Source organism: Mangifera indica, chromosome 8 (assembly GCF_011075055.1).
Source record: "Mangifera indica cultivar Alphonso chromosome 8, CATAS_Mindica_2.1, whole genome shotgun sequence".
NCBI lineage: Eukaryota > Viridiplantae > Streptophyta > Magnoliopsida > Sapindales > Anacardiaceae > Mangifera > Mangifera indica.
In genome coordinates this window covers 2,064,300-2,086,919 of record NC_058144.1, presented here as the reverse complement: position 1 = coordinate 2,086,919, position 22,620 = coordinate 2,064,300, and the positions used below count along the sequence as shown (strand labels likewise).

The 22,620-nt window shown below is 35.5% G+C and overlaps 4 protein-coding genes across 4 annotated transcripts; 3 read left to right on the top strand and 1 right to left on the bottom strand.

The window, feature by feature from the left end:
• Positions 1-1,452: 1,452 nt before the first annotated feature.
• LOC123224551 (myb-related protein 308-like) lies at positions 1,453-2,805 on the top strand. Its single transcript, XM_044648276.1, has 2 exons — positions 1,453-1,896; positions 2,010-2,805. Exons 1-2 carry the CDS (start codon positions 1,764-1,766, stop codon positions 2,717-2,719), a joined length of 843 nt encoding a protein of 280 aa, XP_044504211.1. The 5' UTR covers positions 1,453-1,763; the 3' UTR covers positions 2,720-2,805.
• A 5,969-nt stretch (positions 2,806-8,774) lies between these two features.
• LOC123223346 (probable alkaline/neutral invertase F) lies at positions 8,775-12,929 on the bottom strand. Its single transcript, XM_044646499.1, has 4 exons — positions 12,267-12,929; positions 10,531-10,968; positions 9,441-9,999; positions 8,775-9,110 (listed from the first exon to the last, which is right to left on the bottom strand). The coding sequence occupies exons 1-4, from the start codon at positions 12,927-12,929 to the stop codon at positions 8,818-8,820; spliced, it is 1,953 nt and encodes a 650-aa protein (XP_044502434.1). The 3' UTR covers positions 8,775-8,817.
• Positions 12,930-15,217: 2,288 nt separating this feature from the next.
• Positions 15,218-16,163, top strand: LOC123224552 (LOB domain-containing protein 1-like). Its single transcript, XM_044648277.1, has 2 exons — positions 15,218-15,397; positions 15,583-16,163. Exons 1-2 carry the CDS (start codon positions 15,218-15,220, stop codon positions 15,919-15,921), a joined length of 519 nt encoding a protein of 172 aa, XP_044504212.1. The 3' UTR covers positions 15,922-16,163.
• A 1,876-nt stretch (positions 16,164-18,039) lies between these two features.
• LOC123223613 lies at positions 18,040-20,828 on the top strand. Its single transcript, XM_044646860.1, has 3 exons — positions 18,040-18,059; positions 18,993-19,956; positions 20,040-20,828. Exons 2-3 carry the CDS (start codon positions 19,013-19,015, stop codon positions 20,512-20,514), a joined length of 1,419 nt encoding a protein of 472 aa, XP_044502795.1. The 5' UTR covers positions 18,040-18,059; positions 18,993-19,012; the 3' UTR covers positions 20,515-20,828.
• Positions 20,829-22,620: the final 1,792 nt, after the last annotated feature.

The following is a 22,620-nucleotide window of genomic DNA, read 5'->3' as shown; positions in this document are numbered from 1 at the left end:
TTTCAATATTTTACATAAAAAATATTCAATCGAAGAAAATGTCTTGAAGAAGAGACATAAAATGATGAAGAGATTTCCCAGATAAATGGAATGAAACGTGAGGAAGAGATTGTCGTGATATCCCACATTAGAAGTGGAAAAGTTGAGTCCGAAACCACTTGATAAGAATTCGCAAAAGGACAATAAATTTCAATAATCACGGCAAAGGAAATCGATGATGGCACTTTAAAACTTTTGGGTTATAATTTAATGTACTAAAACTGAGGGATTTAAAGTACTTTCGCCAAACTGAAAGGACATACGTAGTTCAGAAGCTCCCCTTGACCGCTAAAATTATTGATGCAATGTCACACTAACATTATTGGTCCCCCTGCGGCGCAGCCTGCAGAGACCTGTACGTTCAGATGAATGAATCTTGGTAGAACTGGCACGTGTTAATTTACACTCTAGAGAAATGTTCACCGATCACGTGTTAATTTAATGTGTTTGTTTGTTAAGAGATATTTTTTATATGTTAAATTATTCAATTTAGCGAAGCTTAATTTATGTAAATATAAAAAATATTAGATTTTTTAATAAATAAAAATAAATATTAACTATAAATAAATGAAATTGCGCTGTACTATATGATCCTTGAAGGACTGAAAGAGTTAAATCTGGAGATTACCTGATTTGGGTACTGGCTCATTTCCTTTTCGATTCGATACATGGAAGTCTGGTTAACAAATTTGTTTCATTCATCTTGGGGTAATAATATTTGTATTTATTTTAAGTATATAATTATATATACATTTATATATATTATCATATGATTAAGATTATTAATTCAAAATCATTCAATGTTATGATGACATATATAAATATATAAATAGTTATATATCAAAAATAGATACACATAAGGCATAGATGATTAATGAAATAAAAACTACGTCCCTCTGTTTCAAAAATATATGTCATAATTTATCACCAAATATATCTATTCAACTAAATAAATATATAAATAAATATATATATATTATAAAATTATGTAAATACAATTATAACAATTCAAAATCAGATAATTTTAACTTATAATGAAATAACAATCATTTATATTATAATATATTATTTAAATATTAAATTAAATATTCAAAATTGAGCTCCCCTGTGTTGTTCGAAATAATTATTAGTGCAAATCAATTTAAAAAAAAAAAAAAAGAGAGATGGTGACCTGTTTTTCTTTCATAAATTGTTCGTTCAACTTGGAAATTGGAAGACACTAGGTCGGTACTTGACTATTTAACGAATGACGCTCTAATTTTGGAGTGTACATCTGGCGCCCTTCTCTGACAAAATATCACCATATTAAGTATGTAGATGTGCGTATGCAGTGGAAGGGCAGATAGCAAGAAGAGTCGTTGAGATAAGAGTGCAGTGGTTAACAGTAAAGTAAAACAGAGATAATAACCATAATATTTGATGGTATAAGTAGCTGTAAATTTAGCAAAAATAAGTATTACATCCCACTACCCTTTATAGTTTGCAGCCAAACCTCCTCTTCTTAAATTTGTAGTCACCGTTGCGATTATTTAGAAACTCTCCACAAACATTGTGAGGGAAATGATCTCACAAGTCCGATTTTATGGTAACGGGTTTCGAAAAGGAGAAGCCGCCATTGTCGTTTCTTGTGGTTGATGTCTAAAAGCATCAGTCACAGGATCTCATTGTCTGCCTGTCAACTAAATTCTTTTATTTTCTCTCTCTTGTGATATTCTCAAAGAAGAATGGGAAGGGCTCCTTGTTGTTCTAAGGTTGGGTTGCATAGAGGTCCGTGGACTCCAAGAGAAGACACTTTGCTTACCAAATACATTCAAGCACATGGTGAAGGTCACTGGAGATCATTGCCTAAAAAAGCTGGTAATCTTATAATTATTACTAATTTTTATTCCTTCTTGATTATTTGGATTTTCGTGTACTACATGGATTTCCTCGTTAATTTCTACTTAAACTGTGTTCGTGCGGGCTTGCAGGGCTTCTTAGGTGTGGAAAGAGTTGCAGATTAAGATGGATGAACTATCTAAGACCAGACATAAAGAGAGGGAACATAACTCCTGATGAGGAAGATCTTATTATCAGACTGCATGCGCTACTTGGGAATCGATGGTCTCTCATTGCAGGAAGGCTTCCGGGTCGAACCGATAACGAGATAAAGAATTATTGGAATACCCATCTCAGCAAAAGACTGAGAAACCAAGGAACCGACCCAAAAACCCATAGGAAATTATCAGATGAGGCAGTTAGTCAAGATGCAAGGAAGAGAAGAAATAGCAAAAACAATAACCATAGAAGGAGCCAGAATTATAATAGAAATAAAACCAATCCATCAGTGGAGCCACTAAAACACCAGGTCCATCTCCCAAAGCCAATTAGGGTTACTTCTTTCGTTGTACCAATAAATGAAAGTTTTAAGTTCAATAATTTATCGCATGGCGACGGAGATGGAGAAGTGGGTACTACAGAAGTTCCTTGTTATAGTTTCAAAGATAGCGACAACGGAGCTGGATTCCTTGTAGGCGATAATGATGACATAGTTAACGGAAGTGATTTTGACTACCAAATGTCTCAGGTATTCACCGGTGAAAACACGTTAGAGAAGCTTTACGAAGAATATCTACAGATTTTGAAGAATGAAGATGACCAAGTTCAGCTCGATTCATTTGCTGAATCATTGTTAATTTGAAAAAAAAAAAAAAAACTTTTTGTGAGCTTACGCATGTCGATCTGTCGGTTGGGTGAAGGAATTTAATGCTTAGATGATTCTTAATAGTTCTTCGCGTGCTTACCTTCTAGCCAAAGTTTAATACTGGACCGAGGAATCTATCATATCTTACTGTATTTACAATAAATAAGAATTGTCGATATATGGCTGCTTGTATTTTAAAACATGACAACCAGAATGTTATTTATATTTTTCTTACAACAGAAGAATAAATGAAGTCAATTAAGAAAAAAATCTTAATATAATAATTAATTAATTATGAATTATTCAAAATTATAAATGGGGGTGTCGCTTAATCCTTTAAAACACACTTTTGACTAACGCATGCCTGGTATCACTGTCACAATCCATCAAGAACAGTTTATCATAATAAATGGGTTAACTAGATGAACAGCCTCCTTGCTTGGTTTGACAAAAACTCAACTCAGAATGGCATTCATTAGGGACCACCCCATTGGATTGAAATGTTTACGGTGGTGTATAAATCTATCCATTTTCAAATTTGTTTGCATTATTTAGTTTTCCCTTATTGCCAATGATAATAAATGTTACCATCTTGAAAGCAAAATGAAACTTGTATTTGAATAGGAAAAACCAAATTCAACCTAGCTTTTTAAGACGTGAAGGTCTCTAATTCATAGATTCCCTACTGAAGATAAGACAAATTGCTTTTTGTTTACATGCAACTTTGGAAGTCGGTAAGCGTAAAGCTACTTAAGTAAATCACCCAAGGAGTAATATGTAGATCAAAGTAAGGATTGACATGCTGAGATAATCTTTGAATATTGTCATTATTACTGATTTATTTCTCTAGCTATTGTTGACAAAGGGCTTGTTAGATGAGCTCGTGACCAACTTCTTCTTCATAACCGGTAGATGAGTGACAGTGAAACGTCTGACAAGTCACAATTCCTGTCCTCACTTCTGAAAGCCAAGTTTACATATTATATTCCCCATTTTCATCACATATGATTGCCATGATTTCTCCATTTAAAGTATTTGGATTAAGAGCTTTTTTTATGTAATTAAATAAATATTACATAATAAATTATAACTGTAATATAAAATTAATTAATAATGTAAAAAATTCCAATAGGGCTGGAGATCAGTGTAACTACTCTTGACTTCTTGGCTCTGTATAACGTAGATATTCAATTTAACCAGTTGGGTATTGGCTGTTTGTTTGAATTTATCCTCCTCTTTATCACCTTTCTGTAGAACCATTGGCTGCATCCGAATTGGAAGTGTTGGGGATAGCATTTTCTAACAATGTTGTAGTCTCCCTAATGAAGAAAATTTTTTCATTGCCAAAAGTAGCAGCATATAACCTAAGGAGGAAAATAATTTGACAATTATATCCTGTACAAAATATATATAGACAATTTTCAAAGTGAAATTATAAAAAATTACATATCTAAAATATTATTTAATAACAAGGCAGCGTGGGTTTTCGACTAAATCAAACATTGCCCAGCCGGGCCAATCCATCAATTCAACCCTAAAAATCAAATCATTTGAAGTGTTTTCCACATAGCAAGTGAATTTAAAAAGGGTTTTGAAGAGTATTGGCTGAAGATTAGGTGAAGAGAAAAAATTCAACAAAGGTTTTTTTATTCATCGATGGAGTGATTTTGACATACCAAAACAGACAACAAAGTTGTTTTTGATGTTTCTAATTTTGATTTAAAAAAAAAAAAGCAAGAGTGTTTCATGGTAAATGATTGAGTTAAATTGCCAACTTGCCATGTTGAAGATAAGGGTAAGATGGTAATAAAAAAGGAAATTGGTTACAATCAGACTCTCTTTTGGGTCCCGGTAATATGGAGAATAACCAATCGGCCCCGTAACTTCTGGTAAAGCAGAGGCAGTGCAATATTTGTAGAAAGAGGCAAATGGGAACAGCAACAGCGCCATGGAAGCAGCTTCTTTTACCAATCAATCTCAAAATATGCATCAAGCTGCAGAACTGAGAACTGCTGTAAAGGAATAATAAACTGGGTACTTGTAGGCACTTTAAATCAGGGGACAACACCCGGCATTACTTCCATGATAATTTCTTTTACCTGCGGGAATATAAGGGCGACAAGATTTATGATAATTTCTTTCAAAATGAATTAATACTAGAAACAGTCAAAAGTATTAGGTACCTGATTGATTTGCGGTCCTCAAAATCAATGTTGTGAATCTGTTTAGACATTTCATGTGAAGCATTTTGCTTAAATGAGCACCCATTACAAAGTTTTGTTGAAAGTGGCGAATGATGGAAATGCACTGGGGAAAGTGGTCTCTTTCATAACGCAGGTATGGAACACTCATTTCAGCAAGGGGCCTATCTATTGAAAGGAAAAAAAAAAAAATTCAGCCACGCCTTCCAGGAAAGAAAAGGACTACTCTTGATACACAAATTCTCTGAGGAGTAGTTGCACCTGTCTTGCCAATTTTAACAAATGGGCTGTTGAAAATTTTCCTTCTCTGGAACACTGTTATTTGGGCTGTTAGCTGAGACCGACAAGTATTTACGAGCTGATGAAACAACTTTTGTCTAGTCTATTTACGTCCACGCCTAAACTCACTAGCTTTCAAATTTAGCCTTCCAACATAAAAAAAAAATAACAATAATAATTATTATTATTAATAAAAATCGTTAATCAATTTACACATGAAACATTTAGATGAAGCATTACATTTTACAAGCACCAATAATTTTAAAACTTTTGGCAAGTGATTGAAAGACTGTGGCACATCAAAGTTCACCCTTGAATTTATGCAATACCATTGAACTGTTACTTGATAAAGAAGAACAGTATTATAAATTGGCCATATGACTATTTCCCACCTAAGGTTTGGTGAAAACTCTTTTCACCCGTTAACTATTGAAAATTTAAATACTCACTCTTTTGCTAAATTTCATTATTACTGTCAGAGATAAAATTGTCATTTAATAAAAATATTTTAAAAACTAAAAATTTATCACATTTTCACCCCCAAGTTTAAAAACAAATAAAGCCCCCTAATCAAAGTTTAAAAAACTTACATTCCCCCTTAGGGTTTTTGAAGTAGCTGTCAATGGTCGGAGATGATGGTGACGATAACGTTCTCCCTGCCTCTTGGCTTCTCTCTCAAAGGTGGTCTATTTCCAACCATCATTAACTCAAAAATGGACCACCCTTGAGAGAGAAGCTAGAAGGGAGGGAGAACACAATTGTCTCCGACCATCGATAGCGATAAAATTTATAATTTTATTAAATGACAATTTTACCCCTAACAATAACAGTGAAATTTAAGAAAAATTAATTAAAATATGCAGCCAATTTGTCACATAAATCTTTTTCGGCAAGAATTCTTAGTTTTTACCTTTTTAAGGAAATCATTTTTTTCATTCCAAAAATACCCCTCTTATAATTTCTTAACTTTTACAGTAGCTTTCATAGTATTAATCTCTTATATTTCAGACGATACGCATTAAACTTAATTTTTCTGTAATCAATAATATTTACAGATGAAAAACATATTAATTTTTTATATAATAATTGATTCTTATATGCATTTATATAATTACAAAATGATGGATATACAAGGCATTTTCTTAAAACAGTGCGTTTTTTCGAGCGAATGCGAAAATGTGCGAAATGATACGTGAAAAGGTGCGGGTGTGTGAAAAAGTGCGATAATTTGGAAAGGGTGCGTGAAGGGGTATGGGAATGAGTGCAAGTACGTGAAGGGGTGCGGGTGCGTGAAAGGGTGCGACAATTTGGAAAGGGCGCGGGTGCGTGAAAGGGTGCGACAATTTGGAAATGGTGCGGGTGCGGCAATTTGGAAATGGTGCATGAAGGGGTGTGGGTGCAGGTGCGTGGAAGGGTGTGACAAATTTGGAAATAGTGTGTGAAGGGGTGTGGGAACGGATGTGGGTGCGTGAAAGGGTGCGACAATTTGGAAAAGGTGCGGGAATGGATGTGGGTGCATGAAAGGGTGCGGGAAATGCAAATAAATAAATAAATAAATATATATATATATATATATATATATATATATATATATATATATATATAATATATATTTTTTATATTTCATGCACCCACACCTTCTACGCACTTACACCCTTTCACACACCCCTTCAGCGTTGACGCACCCACACCATTTCGCACATTTTTGCATCCGTTTGAGAAAACGCACCGTTTTGAGAAAAAGTCTGATATAGCCATCATTTTGTAATTGTATAAAAATATATAAGAATCAATTATTATATAAAAAAAATTAATCTTATTCATTACAAAAAAATTAAGCTTAATACGTATCCTCTGAAATATAAGAGATTAATCTACGAAAACTGCTGTGAAATCTACTATAAACGCTGAGATATAAGATGTGAGGTATTTTTAGAATAAAAAATATGATTTGTTTAAAAATATAAAAGCTAAAAATTCTTGTCGAAAAAGGTTTACGCGGCAAACTGGCTACTCATTTTAATTAATTTCCCAAAATTTAACAAGCATGTGGGTATTTGAATTTTTAATAGTTAACGGGTGAGATATTGGGTTTGCATCAAACTTTGGGTGGGAAATAGTCATTTGACCTAATAAATTTAACTACATTTATAAAGAAAACATTTGAAAAAAAAAAATCTAAAAATTGCTGATGGAATATAAGGAGATATCCAATTCTGTCGAGATTATTGGATTAGTATTTTCAGCTCAGTATTATTAGGCTTCCTCTTTTTGTCTCTCGCCTGCTGCAGCAACTCCTGCGAATGGACTAATGCTGGAACAAGAAATCTGGAGATTGTGTATTTTGGCTACTGTTGTATTGCATGAGTGTACTCAATTACCAGAACAATGTATGTAAAATGATGCTTGTATTGAAAGGATTTTCCAGAAATACAATGAAAGTGCTATTGTTTAATATTGCATCTTTTTACTACATCAGAAATTATATAATTCCAGGAAACACAAATAACACTATCAAACATAACAGACTATTTCTCCCAGCTTTCGAGAGGCTGTTACTCTCCCTCTTCTCCGATCTCTACAAATTTCTTCTCTGCTGCTAATTCCTTCCCCGGGTACTTTTCTTCATTTTTCTCTCCATAACTACCTCTCCACTCCTGCGTCACCACCTCAGCAATGAATATCCCTGTGGTCCCTTGATTTGACTGCTTGTCCACCATTTCTTCATGCTTGTCTGCTGCATGCTCCCTTGCCGACTGTTTGACACCTGTTGCCTCCAAGGTTCAGCCGCTTGTATTCATAGCTCCCTTCCTTCCTCTCCTCTTCACTTAGACATTGGTCCTAACAATTTCCCAAACAACTCCAGAAGTGGAGATCATTCTCTGAACTGTCTTACCAACAATTAGAATGATCACTGTCTTCATCAAATCGTCACATTATTAGATTTTGTTGTATGCTGCAGCGAGGATGTCACACTTAGAAAACGATGTTGTATCTCATTAAACCTGAGTTAGAAACAATATTGGCATAAATTCACTCCGAACTCTTTACAAACAAGATTTTCTGACAACTCCCTGCTGGGAAACATTCCTTAATCTAAGTCCTTAACGGTTGAAACACTCTGTCTTTTCTACAATATCTCCCAGCTAGTCCAAAATTACAAATTTCCCTTGAATTAACTCACTGAATGCCAGAATAAATGTGAATATCAATAAGTTGTCAATAGACTGCCGTATGCTGCTGCAGATATATCTTTGGTGGCAGTCAAGCATGCCAATTTGCATCAAATAGGAGAAAGAACAATATTGACGCATGAAATTAACCTTTATTGACGGCCTTGAGCACTAGGATTTCCCAACCAACTTGGCAATGAAGAAACAATACTGAGTTCACATGTGTAAAGACAATATTTGTATCATTGAATTAAAGCTCAATTGTCTGTCACCAACACGAGAGTCTTTCTGAGGGATTATCAAATTTAAAAAAATATATCTGGTAACTATTTAATGTCCCATCTAATGTTGATTAATATGTCACAGTGAGCACATTTCAGCTACTGCAAATGTGTCCCACGTTGTTGTTTGTAATCTCTGGCTTTGCTTTGCATTCAAGTTCTTAAAAAGAGGCTGAGCGGGTGAGCTTTGGCTTGGCTATTTTCTTGTCCTCCTCAAGAGAAATCATGAGAAGATTGGAAGGGTTCTCGACCATCATTTTTGCAACCAAATACCCAGCAATGCTCCATGTTTGATATTTTCTTGCCTGCTTCCCAACATACCGTCCGGTCTTACCATCATAGTACTCTGGCCAACCATCTTTAGAGAGCCTCTGTTCTGCCAGCTCTATTGCTCGTTTTGCAATTTGAGGCCTTCCGGTCTTGATGGACGCTGCAGCAAGTAGCCACAAGAGAACTACAAAAAGAAACCATACGTGCACATATTTAGGAAAAAAATAAAAAGCATCAGGGACAGGGCAGTTAACGTGATTGATGACCTTGACTGAGCATGAGTAGAAATTTTTTTTACAGCTCCCCGAGTGAAGTAAGGAGACAATTTGTAAAAGAATTTAAGGGGTAGAAATTTTAATCCAGCTAAAATAAGATTTCGCTTTACTTACATAGAGCTGAATTTCACAAACACAAATGCTTAAATAAAACCGTAAAAGCATCATTATTCATTAGAAGATAATAAAATGAACAAAGAAAATTATATCAATACGAGTTGTGTGTTCATGACACTTACCTGGCCAGGATCCACCATTATGGTAACTCCAGCGTGTGTTCTTTGGATCATATCCAGTGCCAATCCTCCATTCATGTCCCTCCAAGGCTGGGTAAGAGATCTTCAAAGGCATCTCTCCTATCAAATCCTCCCAACGCTCCTCAATCAAATCCATAATTGCTGTTGCCTGCGCAGGCATGGCAAGAGAACTCAAAATGGCAATGCAGTTCCCTACTAAGAACCACCGGAAGTCCATCCGAGCAGGGCTAACATTGCCAATCAAATATCCTCCTCTCAAGGGCATGAAATCAAAAACCCAGTCGGGGATAGAATCCGGAATGACATTAAACTTGTTAACAGCAGTGTGGGAGTACTCCTCTGTCTTATAACGGTATATATTATTTAGCTGCGTAAAATCAAGCCAGTAGTACTTCTGGATGTGATAGCTGAGAGCTGTGATCCTCTTATCAATTCTTTCAATCAACTCCTTGCCATCTCGTTCTGGTTTTAACATTTGTTTGGCACACCTCAGTGCAAAATAGAAGAGAGCCTGGATCTCAATTGGATACCCATATATTCCCTGTGAAAAAATAATAATAATAAAAGAGACAAATTTTAAATCCAGTGGAACAAAAAGATTAAAACCCCTAAATATATTAGCTATCAGCTTCACAGAGGATCCCTATTAGGCAATTAGCAGGTGTTCAGCTTGAACATAGTATATAGATGTGCTTCAATTAGCGGGAAATTTTGAACCTGATAGTAAGCTTAGCTGTCATTGTTTGTGGGGAATTATAAAAACTTATACCTTTAGTAAAGTTTCAATCATATATATCAAGAGAACGGTAATGCTGGCTTCAAAAGAGATGAGCTGGACCCTATGCTAAATCCCTTAACAACTTCAGGCAGCACCAAAGAAGTCGGACTCAACTCACATTGTTTCAAAATAGCAAACTCAAGGACTATGAATATTTGAACAGAAGCATCCAACTACAAACTTCAAACCCATGGGCCCATGGCCTATGCATGCATTTTTTTATTTTTTTTATTGTTTATGCATACCTTCTTAACTCCGTGATCTTGCAAGACAATATAACAGAAAAAGACTCACCATTCTCCTGTCAATCATGCTACATCCATCCGCACACAAAAGTGTAGGGAAAGTGTCAAAGCCATCTGAGAGACAAAGGTTGAGAATCAACTTCATTCCTCTCTGCACCTCAGGCCGTTCTGCTAGTGCATAATCACGAGTGCACTTAGTATATGACCTTAGCAGTATAATCCACCAAAAGCCAGAATCAACAGGCGCTACCCTTCCTATGGCACTACCACCAAAATCTGCAATCAAGGTCTCCTTTTGCTGATGCGAATTAAAGAGTACCTTAAAACTTGCGGGCATCACCCCTTCTCCGAGGGTAAAGTTGTCAATCCTTTTCTCCCAACCTTGAAGGTGAAGGGTCTTCAATAGAAAGTTTTTTACAATCTCAGGTTCTGCAGGATCCCTCATCAGGCAAGCCAAGCCAGTTGGAACAAAATCTCTCACGAAAACCTGAACAAATAGGTATAGAAAGGACAATTACCCTTCCGGCAGACTTTGAGCAACATGTTGAACAGACAAAACATTACTCAAATAGCCATAATTAGACAGATGTCTACCCATTGATCATGGGAGAATTTTTAAAAGAGAAAAACACAATTTATAAGTGTTCTTTCCAATCATATTTAGATATTAAGATCTAACATAGATCTAGGATTAGACATGATAGAGAGATAGTAATTGTCAAGTGGCATGTATCTAACATAATAGTTACTTAAGTATTTTATTATAGGTATGTAGATAACTTGAGTCAAGAATGCATAGATATTTTACATCGTTTAAATACATATAATTGCATAATATTGAATGACAAATTCCCACCCTAATATAACAAAGAGGGATAATGTTGTTCAAATATGAAGATATTCAAACTAGTCTATCATAACTATTTATTTGCTATTAAATAAAGTATTTATATTCTCAGAATATACAACTTAATATAATAATTGCCAACTAAATTAGATGTGTTGCATTAATAATACATAGATATATTATTCTAATCACACACTAAATAAAAAGTAATTAAGTCAATCAAAGAAAACAATCACTTTTAATAAAAATTGGTGGCATTACAGCCAACCTCTTGTAATGTGTAATGATTATGACAATGCACACGTCAAACAAACATGCAGAGGCCACGTGCCCCTATAGAACATCCTCTTCCTATGAGTTTATAAACCAAAAGAATAACATAATGTGAGATTTTTTTTAACTTTTTCTCAAGGATCTCTTATAATCTCCCTCTCTGGAAATTTTTCTTAACAAGAAAAAAATTTTCAAAAGAGTAATACAGTTAATGATAAATCTATTAGAATGACTCGTTGTAACTATTCTCACAGAACACATAGTAGAAAGGAGTAATAATAACACAAACACCCTCTCCGTTGCAATCTTATCAAAACTCTCACATGACTTCCTCACATTATTACATTGCTGCACTGATGCATATTCCCGCATTATCAACACATCACAATTAGATATGAGAAAATCGTAGTAATCAAAAGGATATAGTTGTACTGAATAAAACACAAATGGAAACCGACAATCGTGTAATTTGTGTTTGTAGTTTGATATATACGTAGAAGTCTCATCTTAAAAAAAAAAAAAAAAGAAGAGTAGAAAAACGTTTATTAATGAAATCATAACATGCTTTTATAGGTTTAATCTGTACGAATATTTTCTAAAAATATACTCCAAATCGCACCTTATATACCAAAAAGAAATTAACATGAATACACTAGTAAATCAACCTGATTGTAGTTCAAAGCCTCGGCCATAGGATCCATTGCAGCGAATGTCCCCACAGGCTTTCCTTTGAAGAAGACGTAAGATTTCTTCAGTCTCTCCCATGCCTCTTCCATCATCGCGGCACCATTATTCTCTCCACCTCCACCATTCGATCTCATCACGTAATCATATATTTCAAGATTAGTGCCAACACTCGGACACGGCTTTAAGGACATTGCCTTGGGCAGATTCACGCTCTCGGACATGCTCTCGTTGCTCTGCAATCTCACCATCTTCTTCACCTTCTCCGGCTTCACTATCTCTCCGGATTCAAAGCTGTCTTTCTTTATAGAATCTCTATCTTCCAAAGACACTGAATCATTTTTTTCTTTAGCTTCTAAAGCGCATTTTGAAGTTTCAAAAGCCACAAAATCCGGCGAAGATTTCTCAGGAGTAGTCAAGTCCACTGAAGGGACTTCCAATAGATCATCCGTTGTGGATTCAAAAACCGATGAGTCCTTCTTGCTGATAGGTGTATACTCCACTAATTTAGTTTCCTTGTCTGACAAACTCTTTTGCTCGGGAAAATCTTCGTTAAATGCGGAGGAAGAGTTCGTCAGTGCCGGTGGAGGAGCAGCCTCTGCTTCCTTTGCATCATTTAAAGAATCTCTTAGCCTCTCCGACATTCTAGATTAGTGGCGAGAGCTACCTTCTATTGCTTGGCTGCAGAGAGATTCAAATACCGGCTGATAGAGGGAGTGACTGACTCACTCACTCAACTTGAGAGAATAGAAAGCAAGGAGTGTATGTTTTCTGTTTTGGCGGTTTAAAGAGAATTCAAGAACTCGATAAAAACTTATAGGTCTTATTTTTCGTATTATTTACAATGTTACCTTTATGCCCACAAGATAGATGGTGAAAATGTTTGTGGAAATCCTTGGAGTGATATTACGGTGATTAATTAGGGATATTTTGAGGAAATTAACAACTGGCGATCGTTTAGTTGCCGAGGCAGAAATGAAGGATGGATGCCAAAGCCATCGTGCGCCAGCTGCCAGCTAAGCACACAATACAACCGCCAGCGTTGCCTAACACGTGTCCCCAGTGCTACTATCAATGTTTTCGAAATCAATCCAGATGTTCAACCGGTGCTTGGACCGGTTTTGAATACACCTGGCTAAAAAAACAGATTATTCCTAGGGTCCGTGAGTAATTCATTTAAAAAGGGTTATAAATATTAAACTTCTAAATTTGTATAAATTTTGGATTCACATTGACAAATAATAAATTTTTATAGATGGATTGAGCATATTCAAGAGTACTCACAGATTATCCCTTTTTTTTTTCTAATGAAAGAAATTTTGTCATAATATTTATACTCATATCATAAAAAATAAAAATAATAAAAACGATAAAAAATCAATATTGACTTCATCTATTAGCCAATTATTATCGTCAAACAAGTCACTATAAATAATATTGTAATTTTAGACTCAATTCAAAATTTGGGATGTTGATACCCTCGTTATTTATTTTGATGATATATCAAATTTTGAATTTTATTATCTATATGATTTATGTTCTTGTGTAAAATACATATTAAAGATTACAAGAGAGATAATTTTTCTCTCTTGAAAGTATTTCTATCAAATATATATGTTGCAAAACCTTATAATTGTTAAGACCAATCTAATTTAATTATTAAGGTTATAACTTAAATTTGATTACTATGAATAAGTTATAAATTAATAGTGATGAAGTCACAAAAATTATTATTTTGACTTGTTTATATTTATTGCAAGTGGGGATCTTTCGTGTTAATTAATGTAGTATGGCAAAACAAAAATTAATAGTGATGTTGAACTCTGGAAAGAATCGGGAAGGTCCCGAAACAGGAAATGAAAATAGCTTGAAAATCTTCCTGATTCCTGCTCACAGAGGAAGAAGAAGGAAGTTACAAAGGGGAGATCTGGATTTAGCTTTAGAAGTTAAACTCCGACTACGATAATCGCTTGCTTCTCAGCAGAATCCACTCTTGGTATTACGGAGGATTATGTAAAGTTAAGGTTTTGAAATTGGTGGATCTTCCACGTGTCTCTCGATCCCAATCTTTCCATTTTTCTCTCTGTTTCCTTTATCTCTTTTGAGTTTTCAATCTTGCTTCCTTCTATGAATGATATATTAGCGCTGTCATTTATTCTTTCTGACTTAAAACAGATAATAATCTAAGACCTAACTTCAGTCCTGTTCTGAATAATGCTAATTAAGATGATCGGTAGATTATTGTCACTTTGAGAAATGAGAATGGAATTTTTTTTATTCTGCAAGTCTGAAACCAAATCAATTGGTAGGTTGTTTCATTTCATCATAGATGGTAGTCTATTTTCACTGTTTTCAGTCCAAACCCTTGTAGGGGACAATGAGGAGCAAAAACTCATGGGAGTTGACTATGGATAATCATCAAGGAATTTTCCACACCAAGGAATAATAATTTGAAAATATTAACCATCACAGAAAACGTGGAAACAAAGAAAGCAAGCTTCAAGCCATTCCAAGGAATTTGTGCAGCAACCTCCAAGATTTAAAAGAAAATTATTTTTCTGACTTTGAAAATTTAATATGTTGTCACATCTGCATATAGTTAGTTAACTGTAATTGTAATATAGAATAAAGATGAAGTTGGATTACACCTAATGGGACAGTGACAAACTTCAGCATCAATGGTCTGTTTGGGAAAATACCATGTGCTTAATATTGTTAGGTCTACAGCCCCAACAGTAAGCTAACCCAATTTTCAACACATCCTCATCCTAAAACTGTCCACTAGTGGGCCTCCTCGACTCACTCGCACTTCAACTTAGAAATTTAGTCCCCCATAAAAAAGCCATATACTTGGCTGTTTCTTGGCAACTTCCCTTTTCTTGCTGTTATATATACTTGGATTATACCACAAACCTGACACAGCCCTTTTAGAATGGATTCTGAAAAGGTGTTAAGAATCAGGACTCATCAACCTTGTGCCGCATGTAAGATGCTACGTCGGAGATGTGACAACAATTGCACTCTTGCACCATATTTTCCAACCGATGAGATAGAAAAGTTTGCCTGTGTGCACAAAGTTTTTGGCGCTAGCAATGTCATTAAAATGATTCAGGTGGGGAAGATTTACTGATGGATGTAGGATTAAGCGGTCTCATGTTCATTAATTCTTATATATCCAGGATTAATTGTTGATTATACTACTGTTGATTAATTCTTAATCATACCATGATTGAAATCCCCTACAGGTTTGTCCTGGAAAATTTGTTCTAAGATATTCGTGTTTTGTTATAATAACAGATGGTTGAGGAGATAAAGAGAGAAGATGCCGTCAAAGCACTAGTTTACGAAGCAAAAGCAAGGCTTAGAGACCCTGTTTATGGCAGTGCCGGGGCTACCTCTCACTTGTATAAGATGGTTCAGGATCTGAAAGTTGAGTTGGAATCAATGCAAACTCAAATTGTGGCGTTGCAAGAACAAAGAAATCAGTTATTAAGTATTCTTATGAATGTTCATCACCAGGATCCTGTCTACTCCATAAATGACTCCACAATTGACTGTGGCAATTTCTCAGTAGATGATGGATCTCTGGCCTATGATCCTGTCAACTTTCCTGTGGCATGTGACAGGATTTTGTAAGGGGATTCTAATTCTCTCCAGTATTTTATGAGGTGAATTACCAGAGTTGTTGCTTTAAAAAGGTAGAGATGATTTAGTAAGAAAGTACCCATGGAAGTATACTGGTTTAATTTGAAGAAATGTTCTACAGTAGAATCAAAATTTGGACTTTGTAATGTGTTCTTGTATAGCTATTAACTATTGACTCCTTTTATCAGTTTACCACAGTTACAGATTTCTTATAATTAAGATGACTTTTTTAATCTTTTGTTGTTGAAAGCTAACAAAGTTTTGTAGAATGCGCTTAGCAGAGCAGCCTGAGGTGTTTCTTCTAAATTGAAGGCTTACTAGTCATTAGTTTTTTCCTCTTTTAGCGGTGCCGACAAAAACAAAAATTCCACTTGGATAGCCGCAAGAAAAATTTTTCCAGAGAAGCTTCACGACATTTTCTTTCCAGAAACAATTGTGAACAAGCTGGGAGACAATTCAAAGTTGTCAGCTTTTCAAAGCCTCCTTGGCTAAGTGAAGTAGCAACATGTGGGGGTAAATATCTTGACATTGGCGCATTGGAATAAAAAGGGAGAAGAAAACATAAACTTCTCAGCTGAAGAGATTTGAGGCCGCCCTTGCCTAACTAAGTTTGTTACTTCAATTTTCAGTTATTTATCTGCCCATGAGTTGCTCGCTTGATATAGACATGTAAGGATATAAAAAATATCGATAATATATTATTATATAATTAAATAATTTTAAATTAAAGATAAAATTATATAAAATTATATGATATATTATTTATATACTTATATTATATACCACAATAATGTATAGATAGAATAACCTTTATATTATTATCTTAAATCTTTAGGAATATTTTATATTGTTAAGATGTTTCTTCATACACTTTTTTTTTTTTTCGATTTTAATCCCAATATTCTCCGGTTTTGTAACAAATTTCTGATTTTCTGGGTGTTACTTTTGGTCTCCAATGTCTCCACTTCAATGTTTGGTCTCGAACTCTCGATCGTTCCAGGAAGAGGACAAACTTTTCAGGCATTTTAGGAGTGGGCGGTTACCAATTGGACTTTAAGGCTCGGCATTTAGTGTTGACTTGAAAGAGAGAAATATAGATATTTCTACGGGAACTATACAGCTGTAAGTCCCCATGATGAACACTTGTCATTTCTTTCGCCGTGTCACGGCCTTAAGTCGAGTGCTAATCGCAAACTACTTTATAATCAAAATTACACGTGGGTACACATTGAATGCTTATCATGGGGCTGCCTGGACAACTACTTATTATTGTCAAAACTCTGAAAATTGCTGATTTTCGAGGAAATTTATTTGTAATTTTATTGCTTGATATCTCAGAAAAAGCCGAAATTTTGGTTTGGGTTGATTTCAAGATTTTTTTAATTACTTCTAAGGGTCCTATTTCAAACAAACAAAAAAGGACACCTCTTACTTACTGAAGATATAGGTCTTCCGACCCTTATCTTGAAAACAAGCTAGGACCCACAATCAACGTGTACGAATTAGATCGCACAAACGACGAGCAACTTACAACCTTCCGAGTCACGGTTCTTTAACATGGTCCCCACACAAATTGTCAAAATGACACATCGATGTTCCAGCGTCGTCATTTTTTAACCCTTTTTTTTTTTTTTTCGGTTAATATACGAAACCGAAAAGCCTGTGCTGAATCGTGTAAAAGGACATTGGAGCGTAATGGTAATGACTGAACATCAAAAGAAACGCAACACCGCCTCTTCCACCTGTCTCGTGCTCTTAGATTCTTTTGTTAAATCTTTTTGGATCTGAGAGTAAATGGTTTCATTCCATTTATAGATTCACTTCAGTTGGATCTGCTAAAATACCTACTTCCCATATTCAATATCTGTTCGTTTCAGTTATATTGGTTTGTACTTGCTCTCTTCTACTTCTTGTTCTTTCATTTCTATTAATTTTTTGTCTTTGTGATTCTTTTTTGTTGTATGCTGTCTAATTGCTTTTAGGTTTTGTCAACATGTTTGCTGCTTCTCTCAACTGATCTTTCTCTTGTTGATGGCTGCTTCAATATTGTTGGATTTTCATTTTCTTAGTTTTATTTTATTAATAGTTATTGGACGGGTTTTCCGGATTCGCTTGTGAAAGAGAAATATGTAAGTCAAATATTAGGTCTCGGTTCTTGATATATGCTGGTGCTTGGATTTTGAGTGATGATATTGGGATGTTTCTGAGCCCCGAAATATGAGAAAATAGCTGCATCGTAGTTTTGTTTGATTATTATCTATATTTTCCATCGTTATGAAGGGTATTGTCCTGATTTCGTGTGGAATTCTGAAAGAGTACTTGTCGGGATGAATGTAAACCATTAGATGATAATTTTCAGGGTAATTAACTTTTAATTAGTTGATTACTTTCAAACACTCTTATATTTGCAGTAAATGCTGTTTAACAATCTTTTGCTTGTATGTTTGAAATTCTTTGTGGCTTTTGTAAGTATAATTTTCTTGAGTTTTTCCAGGAAAATCAGGAAGATTATATAAATTCTAAGTTAAAATATATTGGATGTTAAAACTTGATAATCTTCCTTCGTTTTTCTTTTTCTTAATGTTAGTATGTAGGCATAGGCGTCTTATGATAAGAGAGATTTTTCATTCATCCTTGTTTATGGGAAATTATTGTTTAATTGGTTCTCAAAAATTTTTATAGTCACGAATGCACTATCATGTATTTCTGTGCATGCGGTTATTCTCATGACGACCTTGTATGATTAATCTTCTGATATGTTAAGAGGACAATGAAAAATGTTGCTTATATACTGTATTTGTCTGATAATGGGTGTGACATGTGATTTATTTTTTTGGTTATTTATTGCTTTGATTTTTTGGTTGCTTTTTTCCTTTCTTCTTTTCCCTCCTCTTGTTGGTGAGGAGACGTTTTGTAATGACTGGGGGAATATTTCTTCCTTGTGTGTCCCATGAAAGTCCATTTAATACTTGTAGTTTGACTCAAGTAACCAGCTTGTCACTGTTTATTTATGAAAAAATTTTTCTAGTCAATTAACATGTGATAAGTTTTTCCTTTTGCAGATAAATGTCTCCAGAGTGTAATGGCGGCAGCTGAAGCTAGGGCTGTGTGGCAGAGGACTGCTAATCGTTGCTTTGTCCAAGAAGATGCCAAAAGAGCTCCTAAGTTAGCTTGCTGCCAATCATCATCTTCATCGACAAAACAGAATGATGCAGGAGCTCCAGGTGTAGCAGATGCGCCCGATAATCCTGCTATAGGTTTCATGCCTCTGAACAGAAATTGGTCACATTCCAATCTTCCTGATGATACAAGATGGTGGCTTAAGCTGCAACCTAATTGTGGGTACCAAAAGGGTTTAACATGTGAGCAATTGAATGCCCTGGAGGCCAAGATGGAAATCCTGAGAGCTGGCTTGGTCAAACCATCCTCTAAGGTTAGCGGGGAACACCTATCAGATGAAAGAGGTGTTACTCATGTTTATAGCAATAAAAGTAGTGAGGTTCCTCTTGATGTACATCATGGGATCTCTGCTGTTTGTATGATGAAAGATCACAAAGTTAGAAAACAAGATATAGAGGCTTTAGATTGTAAGACCACCCAAGAATTTCTTGAACTGATTGACACAAGGGAAACCTATGAATTTGTTGAAATAGATTCTGTGGGATATCCAACTTCTAAAAAGTCCAATGAAAGTGATTTTGATCCAGAATCTCCCTGGATTGGGGATGGGAAGGGTGAGCCATGGTGGCGCAGGACAGATAAAGATGATCTGGCCTCCTTGGTTGCACAGAAGTCACTCTGCTACATGGAGAATTGCGACCTTCCTCCACCTCAGACGATGCACATTAGGAGAAACCCTTTTGCTTGTTCTCCTGATATTAAAAAAGTTGAAGCATCATCTTTGGATTGGAAATGTAAAGCTGATCTTATCTCAAATCCAATTGTTCGTGAACAGAGCTCTTCTGATGCGGGAGGGGCCTCAGTTGAAAAAGTGCAAACACCAGTTGTTTCTGATCAATCATTAAGGTAATATGTGTGTGTGTTTACACGTATATGTACTCAATAACCATATCCCTTGGCTTTTATCTATATTGAGACCTTATTTTCAGGTATAGCACAACCAGCAGGGACATTCCAGAAATACATGTTGTTCCTGAGAGTGATTCTTGCAAAGCTCAGCTTATGGAAGCACTACGCCATTCTCAAACACGTGCAAGGGAAGCTGAGATGGCAGCAAACCAAGCCAATTCTGAGAAGGAACACATCCTCAAACTCTTTTTCAGACAAGCCTCGCAGCTTTTTGCATATAAGCAGTGGTTCCAACTGCTACAGTTAGAAGCCCTTTACACTCAGATCAGGAACAGTGACCAGCCAATCTCCACTCTTTTTCCAGTGGCACTTCCATGGACATCCAACAGAGGTAGGAAACTGAGAAAGAGTTGGCAAAAGGCTAAAGGCAAGCGAAGGAAGCAAAACCGACCCAAAAATGACACATCAAAGTATGCTGTTGCTTTTGCTTTGGGGTTGGGTCTTGTTGGTGCTGGATTGCTATTGGGATGGACTGTGGGCTGGATGTTGTTCTAGACTCCGTAGGTCATCATCTATCAAATCCCTTCTTCTGTCGAAGATTCATTATCAAAGAGAGGCGTCAGAATCTAGTTTATCAGCACTTTATTAGATATCTTAGTCTTGTATATGTACTTCCTCAATTCTCTACTTATCATTTACTTTTATCTAATTTCTCTTTTCTCTACTCATCATTTACTTTTGTCTAAAAATGTAGAGCTGTCCATATGTATAAATTGGTTGAACATGTTCTCATGCTGCGATTTCATTAAATTTCTCTTTTGTGATATGTATAGATATTATGTATTTTAGTTTGCAATTCTATATTTCCATGTGATGTGTTTTTATGTTATAATTTTAAGGGACTTTTGTGTGGTTCCTTATTTGAGAATTGAAACTATTAGACTATTACTAGATTCACTGTACAGGATTCCAGGGAAATCACACACTCAATATTTGCACTCTAGTTAGAAGGTCAATAACAGAAACCCGACTCAGTTTTACCCATACCCATATTTACTCGTCTCGTGTTTGGCCCGGCAGGAAGCTATGGTTTGCCCCAAGCCACCAAGAAGCGTTGTGCTATGGTTTGCGCCAAGTCACCAAGAAGCTGTGTAGCTAAGGCTTATTGAAAGAGAGTACAAACAAGATGTCGGTAATGGAGAAGCTAAAGATTTTTGCCGTACAAGAACCTGTTGTCGCAGTTTCTTGTCTTATTGCTGGTGTTGGTGCGCTTCATTTTTATTTCCTCTCTTTCTAAACCCTAATTTAGGTCTCTTTTTTAATCCATGGATTATTTTTTAAATTTCTTTAACCTCCAATCATTTTAATGTATATCTGTTGAATGTGAATTACATTTGGGACGAAGCTGGTGTAGTTTCATTTTTTGTTTCTAACGTTTTGCTATTGCGGTAGTGTAAAGAATCATGTTATACTAGTCCTGATCTTGCTACAAAAAATTGATGTGCAAACAGGGATATTAGCAGATAATTTCAAAGATTTGAGACTTTTCAAATCAATTCTAGAGGTGGAAGTTTTTGGAATTTTTATCGAGGAGCATCCAATCCAGTTATTGACAATTTTGGTGATATTTGTACAGAGGTTTTCTTTTTATAGGTTTTTGATGCATTCCTTTGGCGGTATTTACTTTTGCTCACCCACGACCAGAATATTCTGCATGATTTCATTTTTCAGATTGCTTTAATATCTCTTGTATGCAATAGACATCCACTGCTTTTAAGTTCTTCCAGTTGCATTTGCATTAAGGGTTTTATACAATCATATTGCTCAGAAAGACTGATATGTGCTGGTGGGGAAGTGAGCTTCATCTTCTTGGTAACTGACTTATCATGTTGTGGAATTTCAGGCCTCTTCCTTCCCGCTGTTGTAAGGCCCATGTTAGACTCTTTCGAATCATCTAAACAAGTCCTTCAACCTGCTTTATGTGATGTGAGTATTGAACATGGTTTAATGATTTCTATGTTTTCTTGTGCAGAGAAAATTATGGATGCTTCTGTGTTTTGCTATATGAATTAAGCCAAATTTCTCAACCCGCTTCTACTTATTATTTAACTTGATGCCATTCAGTGGCAGCATTCCCAACTTAGAACACTACAGGTTGTGCACGCCTGCTCTAAATTGCAATTAAGATCTGCTGCCTCCAGTACTATACAGCATCTATAAATTGTTTAAATTCTGCACTTGTCCCCTCCACTGCAATAGCTCTATAAATTCTATGAATTTTTAGTCATATGTTTAATCTCATTTTGGGAGGAAAGACAAAATTAACTAAATGGCTGGGCTAAAATAGTAATGTATTAATGGTGTTCCTGCTTGCCTCCTCCAAAGAGTTAAGGCTAACATAGCTTATGGGTTTTCCACACAGTTGCAATTGGAATTCTTGTACCAGGTCATGTGATCTGCATATTCTTCATTAGTACTTATTTTGTATCTTTGCAGGTGGTCACAAGTGTGACTGGGAAAAAAACAAGGATGACGTGGTTTGCCAGGCATTCCGCCCTACCACTGCCTCTCTTTTCCCATTTTTGTTTCACCTCCATCACAAATGAAAAAAGCCAGGCTTTAAACCGGTGAAAGTGAAAAGAAGAAATTCATATTGAGCGA

What these genes read in the sequence shown, in the direction of transcription:
- LOC123224552 (XM_044648277.1), top strand. Translation starts at nt 15,218, where the DNA reads ATGGATTCTGAAAAGGTGTTAAGAATCAGGACTCATCAACCTTGTGCC. An exon ending in ATGTCATTAAAATGATTCAG is followed by an intron (nt 15,398 to 15,582) that starts GTGGGGAAGATT and finishes TTATAATAACAG; the next exon opens with ATGGTTGAGGAGATAAAGAG.
- LOC123223613 (XM_044646860.1), top strand. Translation starts at nt 19,013, where the DNA reads ATGGCGGCAGCTGAAGCTAGGGCTGTGTGGCAGAGGACTGCTAATCGT. An exon ending in GTTTCTGATCAATCATTAAG is followed by an intron (nt 19,957 to 20,039) that starts GTAATATGTGTG and finishes CCTTATTTTCAG; the next exon opens with GTATAGCACAACCAGCAGGG.
- LOC123224551 (XM_044648276.1), top strand. Translation starts at nt 1,764, where the DNA reads ATGGGAAGGGCTCCTTGTTGTTCTAAGGTTGGGTTGCATAGAGGTCCG. An exon ending in ATCATTGCCTAAAAAAGCTG is followed by an intron (nt 1,897 to 2,009) that starts GTAATCTTATAA and finishes GCGGGCTTGCAG; the next exon opens with GGCTTCTTAGGTGTGGAAAG.
- LOC123223346 (XM_044646499.1), bottom strand. Translation starts at nt 12,929, where the DNA reads ATGTCGGAGAGGCTAAGAGATTCTTTAAATGATGCAAAGGAAGCAGAG. An exon ending in AGGCTTTGAACTACAATCAG is followed by an intron (nt 10,969 to 12,266) that starts GTTGATTTACTA and finishes CTATTTGTTCAG; the next exon opens with GTTTTCGTGAGAGATTTTGT. An exon ending in TAATGGTGGATCCTGGCCAG is followed by an intron (nt 9,111 to 9,440) that starts GTAAGTGTCATG and finishes TTCTTTTTGTAG; the next exon opens with TTCTCTTGTGGCTACTTGCT.